The sequence below is a fragment of the Myotis yumanensis genome, unplaced genomic scaffold (assembly GCF_028538775.1).
Source record: "Myotis yumanensis isolate MYYU_CA2020_CCGP unplaced genomic scaffold, mMyoYum1.0.hap1 SCAF_12, whole genome shotgun sequence".
In the NCBI taxonomy this organism is placed as follows: domain Eukaryota; kingdom Metazoa; phylum Chordata; class Mammalia; order Chiroptera; family Vespertilionidae; genus Myotis; species Myotis yumanensis.
In genome coordinates this window covers 48747837-48763563 of record NW_027223763.1, presented here as the reverse complement: position 1 = coordinate 48763563, position 15727 = coordinate 48747837, and the positions used below count along the sequence as shown (strand labels likewise).

Below are 15727 nucleotides of genomic sequence, written 5' to 3'. Positions count from 1 at the left end.
GGGGATAATGCTTTTTGCATTATTATAAATGTTCTTAAACTAGACTGTGATGATGGTAGCACAACTCTATAAGTTTACTCAAAATTACTGTGCACTTATATATTCATAAACCTCAATAAAGCTGTTAGACAAATCACAGCAAATCCTATTGTAAGACCACAATATAGCCAAAATTTCATATGTAAATTTATGTATGATTTATGATTGAAATAAAAAATCACTTTGGGAAACACGTAGGTTTATAATGGCAACTCAAAGAAAAATAATTATTATAATGACCTTAAAAGAAAAATAAGATACCTTGACTCCAACCAATTAATGCTTGCTGGTCAATAAAAAAAAAACTTTAAGTAACTTGTAGCAAGTCTGAATTCCAGAATATTTAAAAATATTTTTAAATTGTAAATTTATTTTTCTAATTCCATAAAGCACATAATAAATGCTTTATTTAGCAATACGTGAGATGCTTTAACACAGCATTTCCTATACCAGCATTTTAGGTGACATACAAACACTGTATTAAATATTTAATAATATAGTGAGAAAATTCTTTTTTCAATTCCCTTTTTAACCCTTTTAATTTAGATAAGGAGGAAATCTGTATAAAGTGCTAGTTTACTTGTAAACCTTTCTCATGTATCTGCTAATTGCCCTTTTTAAGAAAGGGCAATTTTAACAGTGTTTCTCAACCTTCCTAATGCCGCGACCCTTTAATACAGTTCCTCATGTTGTGGTGACCCCCAACCATAAGATTATTTTCGTTGCTACTTCATAATTGTAATTTTGCTACTGTTATGAATCGTAATGTAAATATCTGATATGCAGGATGTATTTTCATTGTTCGAGACCCACAGGTTGTGAACCGCTGCCAGGAAGCAATTTTCCTAACATTGTTTTCATTGTATGCCCTTCAAACAGTAACCCTCTACTCATACAAGTGGTGCTAGCTTTCCATTTTGTAGTAATGATATAAATTGATGTATTTTGAAAGATAATCTCAAGTGTAAGAGTTAGATTGGATATGTACTATGAGAACAGGACAAAAATCATGAATGAGGCATGTGAAGGACTTAAATTCAGGAAACTGCTTCCTATGATGTAAGACACCAAGTGCACAGAAAACTCAGAATGTATGTTTACCTATAATAAGGATCATGTCAATGATTCAAAAGCACCTAAAGATGAGTGAAATACCTTTATTTGTTTATGCTGCTTTTTTGTGTGTCTTTGTTTTTCCATAGAATATCCTATATAATCCTATATAATAAAAGTCTAATATGCAAACTGTCCCCTCGACTGGGAGTTCGACCAGGGGGCGGGGCCAGCCAGCCAACCTTCGCTCCCCCCCTACCCCCCCCCCCACCCCCACCGGCCCCAGAATCAGATCACATAATTACCATTTCTTTTTTGTGGTGAGAACATTAAGATCTATGTCCTTAGCAACTTTCAAGTATATAATACAGTACTATTAACTATAAATCACAATGTTGTGCATTAGATCCCCAGAACTTACTCATATTACAGGTGGAAGTTTGTACTCCCTGACCAACATCCCTTTTCCCCAACTCACCCAGCCCCTGGTAACCACCATTCTAACCTCTGTTTCAATGACTTCAGCTTTTTTAGATTCCACATATAAGTGATATCATGTAGTATTTGTCTTTGTCTGACTTATTTCACTTAGCATAATGCTCTCAAGGTCCATCCATGTTGTTATAAATGGAAAGATGTCCTTCTTTCTAGAGGCTGAATAATATTTCATTGTGTATATATATATACATCTTTATCCATTCATCCAATGACAGATATTCAGGTTTCCATATCTTGGCTATTGTAAATAACATAAACTACTTTTCTAATATAATGTCGACTATGTGTAAAAAATAGTACTTAATTCACCTGGACTGATATAATCCTCTTTAAAGAAGTTTTTCTAAATTTAAACTGAAATTTACCATACCATATTTTTAAAATTACACATCAACACTTAAAAATCTTCCAATTATTAAACCTTCAAAAAATTCTACGCTACACATAGGGCAGATATCCTGAATTCATTTATTTATTTTACAAATACTTATTAAGCACTTTTTATGCAAGGCATTATTAATAATACAAAATAAGATCATTTCTGCCCTCCAGACAGTTATAATCTAGATAGAGAAATAAAGCATGTGGTAAACTTACAATACAGTTTATCAAAAAATGTACATTCTGGTTATGATAAATAAAGAATGACTCATATAGAAAGCAGAATTTCAACAGAAGCTAAAGGATGAATAATATGCTGATAGGCAGAGATGGTGCAAGAAAGCATTCCAACAGGGGAGTGTCTCTGATATCAAACTAAGTAGAGTTTGAACTTCATTCTTTAACCAACACTGAACCCTAATAGACTTCCAAACAGTGGTTCATAAGGAAGGCTCTCTGAAGGCAGTAAGAGAATAGATGTGGAAGAGTAAGAAATGGGAGAGTTGGGAAACCATGGGACAAATTAAATGTCCTTCCTGAGGTCACACGATTAACCAGATACCTGATCCTACAACTTGCTTCTCTGAACACCTAACTCACTATTTTCTATTATTAGCATACACCAAGGAGAACAAGATTCTAATTAGAGTTACTCAAGACACATAATTTACTTCATAAGCTAATTTTATTAGTAATCTTCACAGTGATAACTCACAAATTTTCATTTACTATTATATTAACACACTATCTTTGGATAAAATGTTTTGCTACATAAGAGCATGCCCCTTCATCCCTTTCATACTGGTATATAGCTCATTTAGGCTTTCTTTCCCAGGAGGTGTTCAAGAATACTGCTTAGGCTAATATATATATTTGAAACAATCAATGTCCTGAAAATTGAGATAAGACTAATTTAGAATTAGAGCATTCTAAGGTATCATTTTGTGATTCACATTTACATATGCAGACTTCCATATTAACAGTTAAATGTATATTATAGGAATAACTCTAGTATCTCTGGTACAATACAAAAACAATTCATTTCACAAAACACTCATGTCAATCATGAATCATAATGTGTTTTAAACAGCAGCTTCATCCTCAAAGCTGACGCAAGTCCTTTTACAATATCCTTGGCAGAAATACATCATCAGTAGTTCCATAAAGTCACATCTCTACCACCCCAATTTAACATATACATACGAAATCTTTTTTGAGCACCCTTTTTAGGGGTTCCAAAATATCTAAATGATCCTTGTTGTAAACTCTTGAGTAGTGTTTAGAACTTCTAACTAGAATCACAAAGTATAAAAACCAAATTTATATAAAGTTACACTGAAAACAAGTTACACCCTCACACTAAAAATGAAATGAAAAAGCAAAGTATCTACAGAAACTCTTGTTCATTAACACATCTAAATAGCAATATACTATATTTCTCAAATTTGGAGTCTGGAAAGAATTTTGAAGAGATATGACTCTATAACACTGGGATTCCATTAGATACTTAGGCTATATAATCTATAATAATAAAAGTATAATATGCTAATTAGACCGGACGTCCTTCTGGATGACCTTCTGGACAAAGCCAGTGCCAGCAGTCGGGGGAAGGAAAGCCTTACTCGTGCACGAATTTCGTGCATCGGGCCTCTAGTAGTAGTTATAAGGAATAAGTAAAAGTTCACTAGAAAATCCATGAAATGTACAGAAGTTATTCTTAGTGATTTCACTTTGTTTCCACAGTTTAATGACTAATCAACCTTTTATACATAACAATTCTTTTGGATATTAAAAAAGCCAGCTTAGGCCCAGCCTGGTGTGGCTCAGCACTTGAGTACTGACCCAGGAACCAAGAGGTCACGGGGTCAATTCCCGGTCAGGGCACATACCAAGCTAGTAGGGCTCAATCCCCAGTAGGTGGTGTGCAGAAGGCAGCTGATGAATAATATTTTTCTCTATCCCTCTCCCTTCCTCTCTCTCTAAAAATCAATAAATATATATATGTACATATATATTTTTTAAAAAACCAGTTTAGACTATAAATGCATGTTTCTTCCACAAAGCTATTTTTCTTTTTAAAAAAGATACATCCTCCTAAGTGAGTTTAACTTACTAAGACCCAAATTTGAAGTAAGCAAATTGTATATCCTCTCATCTCTTTGATGTCTCTCTCCTTGTCTCCAAAAGCCCTCAAGCAGCTTTTAAAACCTCAACTATTCCTCAAAACCCTTTAGATCTTCAAAATTCACTTTATTCTATAAAAGTACTTGCATATACAACCTCTCCAAAATCAAAGCTTTCATGTTCTCATGCATACACACTATTTTACACCAATTCACTCTAAATTATGTGGGACTGATAGCTCCTCAATTTAGCTAGAGGTGTCTTCATGTTGTTTTTTTTTTTTTAATATATTTTATTGATTTTTCACAGAGAGGAAGGGAGAGGGATAGAGAGTCAGAAACATCGATGAGAGAGAAACATCGATCAGCTGCCTCCTGCACACCCCCCACTGGGGATGTGCCCGCAACCAAGGTACATGCCCTTGACCGGAATCGAACCTGGGACCCTTCAGTCTGCAGGTCGACGCTCTATCCACTGAGCCAAACCGGTTTCGGCGTGTCTTCATGGTTTAAAAAAAGCTTGTTAACCTAAATTTATTTTAACATACACAGTTTCAGTAAGTTTAGACATTTAAAAACCAAAATAAAAACTTTGATTTAGTGGGGGAGGGGGGGAAGCATATCTCAAGAAAAGGAGGCCGGAAACTGGAGTCTGGCACCTGTTCTCCATTCACCCAGTTATAGGCACCTGTTCCTCATTCACCCAGTTATATCATTAAAGACCTTAAAATCATCTGGTCCAATACTTCATTTTTAAAGGAAAAAGCTGATGCCAAAGAGCAAGACTAACCACTCATAAACCTACAGTACTTTGTGGTCTCTCCCCCACCCCCAAGATATTCTTGCATTTCATTTTACCTTATACTTCTGAACCCATGACTTCCCTACAATCTAACTTTTTGTACACAGGACCTTAATGGTGGTGACCCCAGGACTTCTGTAGAAAGTAGCTATCTGTATGTATGTAGGGTAGGAGTTTGAATGAAAGGAATACGAGTACTTTTAAATTCTAGACTGTCTTAGATATACATAGTATTTACATGGTAACTCCAAAAGCAAACACACACACACACACACAGATATTCTCAATATTCACAAAACTGAGGCATATTTTTGTTTCTTTTACAGAGGATTAAAGTAACTTACAGGCTTCTGGTCTATTCATCCCTCATATTAAGTTGTATTCTGCCTAAAAATAAGTTAAGTCTGCCTTTTTAGAGATAAGGGAAGCTAAATATTAGTCTTTTAAAACGTGTTACATTAGCCCTAACCTGTTTGGCTCAGTGGATAGAGCGTCGGCCTGCGGACCGAAAGGTCCCAGGTTCGATTCTGGTCAAGGGCATGTACCTTGGTTGTGGGCACATCCCCAATAGGAGGTGTGTAGGAGGCAGCTGATCCATGTTTCGCTCTCATCGATGGTTCTAAGGCTCTATCCCTCTCACTTCCTCTCTGTAAAATATCAATAAAATATATTTAAAAAAAATAAAACGTATTAAAGTGAAATTAACCACTAAACCAGCGTTTCTCAACCTGTGGGTCGCGACCCCTTTGGGGGTCGAACGACCCTTTCACAGGGGTCGCCTAAGACCATCAGAAAACACATATATAATTACATATTGTTTTTGGGATTAATCACTATGCTTTAATTATGTTCAATTTGTAACAATGAAATTGGGGGTCACCACAACATGAGGAACTGTATTAAAGGGTCGTGGCATTAGGAAGGTTGAGAATCACTGCACGAAACTTAGAAAACAACTGAAACAATTTAAAATTCAAGGTATAATTATTTTTTTCATGTATTTAAAATAATAATTAGATACACCCAAATAAAAATTTTATTTAACTGGCATACACAATGTAAATGAATTAGTATATCATTTAAGAACCAAATGATATACAATATATATATTCAAAAATGCAACAAGCAACAGACAGAAGTCATGTTGTCGTATTTATAACAGCCTATTTTGTTTTAATATATATATTTAGAAATTAAATCAGCCAAAACTTAATGGTAAAAATCTGATTTACAGTCTAGCTACGATAGCTATATAAAGGAGATACATTACCAGAAATGTCTAAATCTCATCATCACTTTTACTAGGGTTGTGTGTGAGGATAGCCAAAGACCTTGTAGGCATTCAAATGGCTAAACACAGAAAGCTGGGGGTTTTAATTAATTTAACTAAAACCAGTATTTCACATAGATCTAATAAAGCCAAGGTCACAACCTACTTCCAGGTGGTCAAGCAACCTCTGAAGAGAGAAAAACTTCACTCGGACATCGATTAGTACTGCCTTCTTTAAAAAAAGAAATAGAACAACACTTTTATACCCTATTCTGTAGCTTTGTAGACAGCTCTCAAAAAAATATAGAGTGTATCCCATCCACTATTTACTTTTGCAACTTTTCCTTTTATCTACTCGGTAATTAGATACAAGGAAGGAAAAAAAAAAAATAATAACCCACAGGATTCCCAGAAAGCATCAACAGAACTCAGTTCCATGCTCTACCCAAAACTTATTCCTTCCAGGTGTGACTACCTCGGCGCAGCGCGGACAGACTAGAGCTCTAGTTCTGCTCCTGTAACTTCTCTCCCTCCGCACGATCCTCTACCCAAGAGTCCAAGAGCAGCAAAGAAAAGGACTAGCCTCGAAGGGGGGAGATGCTGGGGAGAAGCGAGGAGCTGTAGAACCCAGCCTTTAGGGGGAAAAATGGAAAACTCTGGCGGAGCTGTCTTTGCTGGAAGTAAGTTGTCAGAGGCCTGTGAAGTCTGGCACGGGGGACGCAGCCCAACAGGCTTTCCCTGACTCCAAACCAACGGCCTTCAAACCGGAGGGCTGGGGACCGGCAGCGGCCGTATTTCTCACGGTGGAAAGTTTAATAAACAATCTGCTCCGGGGAAGGGGGAGGGCAAGTCGGGGCTCAGCCACGGGAGCGCGCGGGGTCTGCCCGGTGCAGGGCGGTCGGTCCGACGCGGGTGGCACCGGGATTTTCGGCAGCAGCAGCAGCAGCAGCGGCGGCGGCGGCTGCATCCACCCGGGAGCCCCCGTCGCAGGACTTGCCCGGACCCGGGTCCGAGGAAGGGGACGGCCCAGCCCAGTGGGTCTGCGCCCAGGGGTCGGGGTCCGGGACTCCGGGTGGAAGTGGAGGGCTGGGCGGCCCCGGGGCGCGGGGAGGGAACGGGAGGTGGCGGCGGCTCTACTCACGCGGCTGTACCAGATGCTGAGGCGGGCCGCGGCCAGCACGGCGAGGAGAGTCCTCTGCGGGTCGGACTGGACGTGGACGGGCGCCTCGGCCGGGCTGCCCACCGGGCAGAGCAGCCTCTTGGGCCAGCCGCTCAGGAAATACATGGTCCGCGCGGAGCCGCCGACGCCGCGGCGCCCGGCGGCCCCCAGCCCCGTCCGTCCCACTCAGCGGCCCGGGGCCGGACGCCCGCCTCCCGCACCGCCGCCGGGGACTCGGGGCATCTGCCCGCGGGCCGGGCCGGGCCACCGCGATGCCAAGCTCCGAGGGCACCTCCGCGCTGACGGGGCCCAGTGTGGGGGAGGGCGAGTCGGGATTCGGAGGGGCGGAGGAGCGCGGGGGCCCGCCCCGGCCCCGCCCCGTCCTCGGGCCGCGCGGGCGTCAGCACCCCGCGCCGCGTGGGAAGGCGGCCGGGCACGCGCACTGGAGGCCTCTCCCTGCCCCCTCCTCCGCCCCGGAAGCTCCGCCCTCATCGTCTCGTGCGGCCTCCGCGCAGCGTGCCGACGCCAGCGGTTTTGCCCTCCTGCCGGCTCGCACCTCCCGCTCCCCAGCCGCCGCGCGCAGGCCGGGCCGGGAGGGAGGGCGGGGCGGTCACGTGGGGCTCGGAGGCCAGTCTGGCAGAGCCCGGCGGGACCCTGCGGGGAGACGTCTCGGCCTGCGGTCCACGCCCCGCCCCCGGCCCAGCCCAATCAGGCTTCCCCTGTGGACGGGGGCGGGGGGAGGGGGGGAACAGAAGAGGGGGAGGAGGGAGACGGGTCACGTGACCATCCCTTCCTGCGTTCCCACGCCGGGTTCCTGGCCGCGACCTCAGTGCCGGGCTGCTGGGTCCTGGGTCCCGTGGTCCCTCCTTGTGTGCCAGGGTCTGCGGTGAAAATTGGTGGGGAGGTTCCTGCCCTCATGGAGTTGACAGCCTAGAGGGAGCCTTGATTCAATCCGTAAATAACCGACGACGCAAGTGCCGGGAGTCCTGTCCTCTGCCCTTCAGGAGTCTGAATCTAGTATCTATTTTTTAGTTCAGTTTGCATTCATCTGTCCTTTTACCACGCATACTGTGAGACAAGGCGAGGCTGTCTGGGGCATGTACCCGAGAAGACTTGGCTTTCGTTTTAGAGCTGGAAGAGACTTTAGACATTATGCAGTTCAGTGTTTTAACTTCCGGACCTCAGGGATCACCTCAACTGTTTCTTTTAAAGCAGTGGTTCTCAACCTTGGCTGCACATTCGAATCACCTGGGAATCTTTTTAAAATCCTGATTTCTGGGGCCCCCAAACAAAGAAACAGAATTTCCGGCGGATGAGGCCCAGAAATCAGGATTTTAAAAAGATTCCCAGGTGATTCGAATGTGCAGCCAAGGTTGAGAACCACTGTTTTAAAACATTTTAGACTCACCGATTACCTGTGAATAGGAGGATAGCACGAGTGAGGGATAGAGTGTGGAGTGGGAGGAGAGGGGGCATCTAGAATAAAAGACTTGTTTCTCATTGTTTACCTTTTTAGTACATTTTGAATTTTTCCATATGTGTATATTACTTTTCAATTAAAAACACTTGCGTTAGCCCAGGTTGAAAACAAGAGGTTAACTCGAATAAAAAAGTGGCAACATAAACAACAAAAAACGTCAGTAACTTAATCCATATCAGAAGTAGCATTGTAGCTAGTATTCATAACAAAATATGTAACTTTACATAATTCTCCTAAACATTCGCGGCATTCCTCAGAACGTGATCAGAGAACCAGCTTCCTCAAATCAAAGTTGAAACTGTTTCACCACTCGCGGGCCTCTTGTGGTCAGACTGCGAGACTGTGTCTCCTTCCTGGTGGTCCTCCCACCCCCCCCAAGCCAGCACAGCAGCTGGACTATAGTAAGAATAGTAAACAATGAAAATAATTGTCAAATGAAATATTGGATGAAACCCTGATCCAGCTGAACTACACCATTAGGCAAATAAAGAAGCCCAGAGAGGTTTCTCGACTTGCCAATATAAAATTGTACAATAACAGTTGCATCATACTTTCTTCTAACTTACTCAGATTCATTTATGCACTTGGCAGAACGAGAGGGGATATGAACATAAGTTACATTGCAGCAATTCCACTGGCAATTTTACTGAGACTGTATCTGTCTCAGCTCTTGGTCAGAGGGTCTTTGTTCTCAGACTCCTACGTGTGAGCATCTTTCTGCACTCCTGCAGTTCAAGGAACTTCTGAGTAACTTGTTGCAGTCAGTTTTAACTTCACTTGTTTTGATGACTTTAGCATTTAATTCATCTGCCACACTCCTATTTAACAGTTAAGGTTTACAAAATATTTTCAAATGTATGACTTGATTTAGTTCCACAGTAAATCTTCAAGATAGGTGTGATGTCACCCTCAATTTCTTAATGAGGAAACAGGGCCAGAGTGGTAGAAGAGCCTCAGGTCACAGGAGTGGAAAAGAACTTGTCTTCTTTCTACAGACCCGGTGATTTTTAGACTGGATTGAACTGACTTGTGGTCGTTGCTTCTTTCAGTGAGAGGGAGAGGGGGAGATTCTCTGGATCTTTCTCCCTGAGCGGGGGGGGGGGGGGGGGGGGGGGGGGTAGGGGGGGTGAGTAAAATATCTGACTCTTCACAACCCTTTACTTAAGAGTTCCCCCATTGTGATGGAAACCTTATGGACTGTATTTTTCAACTTTTAAGTATCATTCCAATCTATATATATGAAAGGCTGTCTGTCTGACCAGTAGCTATGATGCGTACTGACCAACAGGGGGCAGACACTCAAAACAGGAGCCTGCCATGATGCGCACTGGCCATTTAAAAGGAAATGGCACCATGGACCTGGCGCTGACAAACCAACACTCGGCTTCCCCAAGTGGGACACAGGCCCCGCCACCACCCTGGAGCAACATCCTGCCAAATCACAGCCAACGCTGCCAAGAACCCATAGCACAAAATGAAGCCCACAGCCCAGCCCAGCCCAGAAACGGTGGCTGTGGGCGCCGGGTAGTGCCATCACGTAGCAATGCCCAGCTTCCTCTCCCTAGTGACTAGCCTCCTTGGAGTTTCTTCAGCCCAGGAATATGACTTGCTTTATAGCCAGGTGGAAACATTTTACACTTTAACCAAATGTTTGTGAAGCATTTTCACGTGCCTCATCTCGTTTGATCCTCACAGAAGTCCTGGAGTAGGTAGATAGCAGACTTGGTAGAATCCTATTTTCTTTTCATTAGCTGGAAAACGGAGATTTAGAAAGTTTAGAAACTCGACCCGACTGGAAAGAAGTAAGAAATGGTGGACCTTGAAAATGACTTCAGGTCTTCTCACTGTGCAGAATATAGTCAAACACTGCTACAGTTAAATATTTTAGCCTTTGTTCTCCCTGCGTGGTCTACAATAATAATCTGCTTCATGTTGATATTTACTGCTGTGTTGCTGACAATTACCTGAAAGAGAAGTTGGGGTGCTTCACTGAGCTGGAAAAAGTTTAGCTAAATGAGAAAGCAGGTCTAATTAAGCAAGTTTATTCTATATATATATATATAAAAGGCTAAGTTGACTCAAGCATGCGTGATACATATAAAGCTCTCACTGGCGCCAATCACACACATGTGTTTCCATCTGTCATTGTCAATTGTGAATTTGGTTGACATTTCTACTATAGAGAAAGGGCGAATAGCAATATTAAAATATTTCTTCTAATTTCCTTTCAATGTGCACGAATCCATGCACCGGGATACTAGTGTTCTTTTATAAAATCCATTAGCAGTTTCCATATCCTGGATCTTGCTTGTCCTCCTTCCCCTACCCCATCACTATCACACTCTAGTCAAACTTATTAAACTCCATTCTGAACTAAGAGTAAATGGATAAAAGAAAATTAAAATGTGCATGTTTTCATAAACTAACAGGCTTTTTTTTATTACAAGAAATAATTTTGGGCCCAGCTGATGTGGCTCAGTGATTGAGTCCCAATCTATGAATCAGGAGGTTGCAGTTGGATTCCAGGTCAGGGTACATGCCCAGGTTTTGGCCTGATCCCTAGTAGGGGACATGAGGCAGCCGATCAATGGTTATCTCTCATCATTGGTGTTTCTATATCTCTCTCCCTCTCCCTTCCTCTCTGAAATCAAAAATAAGTGGGGAGAAAAAAGAAGAAGAAATAATGTTGGTAAGGGTACACAGGAACATGTACATTTATAAACTCTTGGTGAGAATATAATTTGGTGCAATTTCTCTAAAGGGCAGTTAGCATTACATCTAAAGAAAAAAAGAGATCTTAAAAATATGCATACCCTTGGCCCCAATTATTTTTTGCCTATGATTATTTTCTAAGGAAATAAACACTGATATGTACAGAGCTTTAGCTTTAACAGTGCACCCACAAAGGTGTAGCTAAAAGGAAATAATCTAAATGTTTCCCAAAAGACATTAATTATAGTCCTTCCTTACAATGGAATATTTTGTAAGAATAAAAAATTATCTTGGGAAAGAATATTTAACTATATAGAAGTATTTCACTATATACTCTGAAGTAATGAAAGCAGATTAAAGACAGTATGTAAAATATCCTATGTTCACACACACACAAAAAAGTGCTTAGAAAAAAAAAGGGAAGAAAATGCTCTATAATATTGGTGCTTACCACTGATTGCAGGTGTTTGTGATGTTCTTTTTTTGTATTTTCCAAATTGTCTGTAATGAAGTCACGACTTCTGCAATGAGGAAAAAAGTTACGTAAAACAGAGTTAAATTGCTCATGACTGAAAATGTCCCAATTGTCCTGCTCTCAGTGGGCCCAGCAGTGCTGGCAAACCATTGGGAATGATGTTGTAATGTGGCATTTCAGGCACAGTCCCAAGACTGGTGAGAGGAGGGTTCAGAGAAAAGGCACCAAGTCACAAGACTGAAAGTAGGCCCTGTGTCCTTCACACAGTCACAGACTTCTGATGACAGCACAGGACTGGAACCAGAACTTGGTTCTGAGCACACTACTCCCAGTCTTTGGTGACCTCCATAAGAGCTGATGGTAATATTTACTGACGATGATGTTGCTTTAGTTTATGACTCTTCAATATGCTTTTAATATTCAAACTTATTATACTTTCATTATGTGCATCCGATGTATTTGCTTCTGGGTTAGACTATGTGTGTGTGTGTGTGTGTGTGTGTGTGTGTGTGGCTACCACACTATCATATATGTTAAGTGACCATTGAAAATGTCCCTGTTCTTCATATATATGAAGAATATATATATATGATTTATTTTAACAAAAATAGTTCATATGTGACTATGCTGGATTCTTTTTTTGAATATATTTTTTATTGATTTCAGAGAGGAAGGGAGAGGGAGAGAGAGAGAGAAACATCCATGATGAGAGAGAATCATGGACCGGCTGCCTCCTGCATGCCCCCTACTGGAGATCGTGCCCACAACCCGGGCATGTGCCCTTGACTGGAATTGAACCTAGGACCCTTCAGTTCGCAGGCCGACGCTCTATCTATCCAATGAGCCAAACCAGCAAGGGCTATGCTGGATTCTTGATTATTGTTTTCCCCCTTCTGAAGAATGGTAATGAATATTTCAGCTTAAACGATATGATATCTGTGTTTTGCTTCAAAATAATCTGGGGGTGAGTGGAGAAGTTGGAAATATATATGAAACAAGGCTGGCTATGAGTTGATAATTTTTGAAGCTAAGTGATGGGTTCTTGGGAATTTAGTGTGTTATTCATGCTCCTTTTCTATATGGTTGAAATTTTCAATAATAGAAAGTGTAAACCTTTAAATTAAAAAGAACATCTTAGTCTCTCTGGTCATTTGTGACTAACCAGTCTACCTTGTCCACAATCCTCCTTACAGTAAACAGTGTTAACAATAACTTGAAAACTTTTAATTAACCATAAAGGCAGGATGGTTTCTTATTAATAAGCCTCAATGGAAAATAAAGCGAAGAAGCACCTTGTTCCTAATCAAGCAAAATGGGGAAAGAATCATTATTCTTTCTCTTAACTTCAGTCTTTTTAGAAATTAAAACATTGTTGGAAACAGACCTGATTCCATTCAAATTAGCAGCCAACAATAACAATTGTTCTGTTTGACTATGTCTCAATGAGTTTCCAGTATTAAAAAAAAAAATGCTGTACCTGAATTTCTGTGTGCATTCTTTATTAAAATAGCAAGAAGAGTTGGGGAAAAAAAACATTTAACCTTACAATGTGAAGCAGTAAAAAGTTCACCACAATTCTAATCAGATCTTTCTCTCTTCTTCCTCCTTCTCCACCTCCTCCTCCTCCTCCTCGTTCTTCTCCCTCTCTATTTAGACATATATGCCTTCATTAATTTGGACCAAAATTCATATTCATTGCACTATCCCATTATTTCCTGTATTTATTAATGAGTCAAATTTAGTGCCCAGTTGTAACAAACTATTCTGGCATATAATAGTTTGGGCTTCTGTCTTATTCTCATTCAATTATTCTGATGTAATAAATAACAAGTTCCATGAAATTTTTATCAAACCAAACTGTTATGTTTTGTGTGACAGTGCAAATATTATAAAAGGGCAACATTGTTCTTTTTATTATCTTTTTTTTTTTACAATTTATATTCTTCTAATGTGGTAAACACAAAACAAAATTTACCACCTCAACCATTTTTAAATGTACAGTTCAATAGCATAAGTATATCCACATTGTTGTGAAACAGATCATAAGAACTATTTTTTCTTGCAAAACTGAAACTCTGTATACATTAAACAATAACTTCTCTTTTCCCTCTCCCCTCAGGCCCTGATAACCACCATTCTACTTTCTGTTTCTGTGAATTTGACTACTTCAGATGCCTCAGATAAGTGCAACCATACAGTATTTGTCCTTTTGTGACTGGCTTTCTCATTTAGTATATATATGACATTTGATTATCCATTCATCCAGTGGTGGCTACTTGGGTAGCTTCTACATTTTGGCTATTGTGAATGAAGCTGCTATGAACATTGCTGTACAAATAACTATTCAAGTTCCTGCTTTCAATTCTTTTTGGGTAAATACCCAAAAGTGGGATTGCTGGATTATATGGTAGTTCTATTTTTAATTTTTTTAGGAACCTCCATACTGTTCTCCATAGAAGTTGCACCATTTTATAATCTTACCAGTAGCTCACAAAGGTTCCAATTTCTCCATATCCTCACCAACACCTGTTATTTGCTGTGTTTTTTTTTATACTAGCCATCTGGATGGATGTAAGATCATATCTATTTTGGTTTTGATTTGCATAACTGTGATTATTAGTGGTGCTGAACATTTTTTCACATACTTGGTCACTTATATATCTTAAAAAAAATCTTTATTGTTGAAAGTGTTACAAATGTACCTTTTTTGCCCCCTTTACCTCTTCTAGCTTGCCCTTGCCCTCACCCCAGGCCTTCACAATCCTATTGTCTGTGTCCATGGTGTATATCATTTTTGAAGAAATGCAATGTCTCATCAGCAGGTGTACACCAAAAGATAAAGTTCAAGGGCAAAACTTTGAGTTTAAGTTTTGGATTATGTAATTTTATATTATCCATCAATTATGAACATAGTTAATCTTTATGCTGAAAGGATTGCAAGAATCTTACAAGTATGACCTCTTAGTCAGAATGGACCTTAAATATTATATAGTTCAATTTCCAGACCCAACAGAAATATAAGTGAATTTCATAGCATGAATTTATATGTATTTCATAGAAATAATTTATAAAACCACTAAAGGATTAATATAAAAGGAACATATCTATCAAATTGAATACTCAATAAACTTGATTATAAGTACCTGAAAAGATATATAAAAAAGTGGCTGCATATTTTTTTAAAAAGATTAGAGGGATAGCCAGCAATCCTATCTAATAATAGAGAAACATGGTAATTAACCATAACTTCGCTACCCTTCCCATTGGCTAATCAGGGCGATATGCAAATTAACTGCCAACCAAGATGGCGGCCAGCAGCCAGGCAGCTGAAGCGAGCAGGAGGCTTGCTTGCTCCAGTGAAGGAGGAAGCCAAGGTTCCCCGCCTGCCGCTGCTGGGCTCTGAGCTTGCACTCTAAGAAACAATGTTGCAATTATAGAAGCTAAACAAACCCCAGAAACCTGCTTTCAGCTGTCAGAGCTGGAGCTGCAACAGTGTTTCAATTATAGAAGCCAAACAAACCCAGATACCTGTTTTCAGCAGCCGAGGTCTCAGAGCGGGAGCCGATCCTCAGAGCTAAAGCCAGCTCTCAGCTCCGGTGACAGCTATAGAAGGTAAATAAATCCCAGAATAAAAAAAAAAGAAAAAAAGGAGAGTTTGGGAGCTTTAGTCACCTGCCAGCCTGAAAACAGCCCTCAGTCCCTCACCCAGACTGGCCAGGCATCCCAGTGGGGACC

At 40.7% G+C, this 15727-nt stretch overlaps 1 protein-coding gene and 2 long non-coding RNA genes across 6 annotated transcripts in view; 1 reads left to right on the top strand and 2 right to left on the bottom strand.

Annotated features, from left to right (window-relative positions):
- Nucleotides 1-7778, bottom strand: part of RIC1 (RIC1 homolog, RAB6A GEF complex partner 1) — a 102502-nt gene extending 94724 nt beyond the window's left edge. For all 3 annotated transcript variants that reach the window (XM_070431620.1, XM_070431621.1, XM_070431622.1), the window contains exon 1: nucleotides 7308-7778. In XM_070431620.1, the coding sequence (XP_070287721.1) occupies nucleotides 7308-7451 (144 nt within the window). In that variant the 5' untranslated portion in view covers nucleotides 7452-7778. The remainder of the gene's footprint in view (nucleotides 1-7307) is intronic.
- Nucleotides 7779-9969: 2191 nt separating this feature from the next.
- LOC139021242 (uncharacterized) lies at nucleotides 9970-15613 on the bottom strand. Its single transcript, XR_011473419.1, has 3 exons — nucleotides 15521-15613; nucleotides 11969-12038; nucleotides 9970-10769 (listed from the first exon to the last, which is right to left on the bottom strand). It is a non-coding gene; the product is annotated as an uncharacterized lncRNA (long non-coding RNA).
- Nucleotides 12256-15727, top strand: part of LOC139021241 (uncharacterized) — a 92997-nt gene continuing 89525 nt past the window's right edge. The window contains exons 1-2 of one of the 2 annotated variants that reach the window (XR_011473416.1): nucleotides 12256-12352; nucleotides 14112-14176. This is a non-coding gene — a long non-coding RNA (uncharacterized lncRNA). Of the gene's footprint in view, nucleotides 12353-14111; nucleotides 14177-14203; nucleotides 15605-15727 lie in introns of those variants that run through there. The other variant, XR_011473415.1, reaches the window with a different exon arrangement.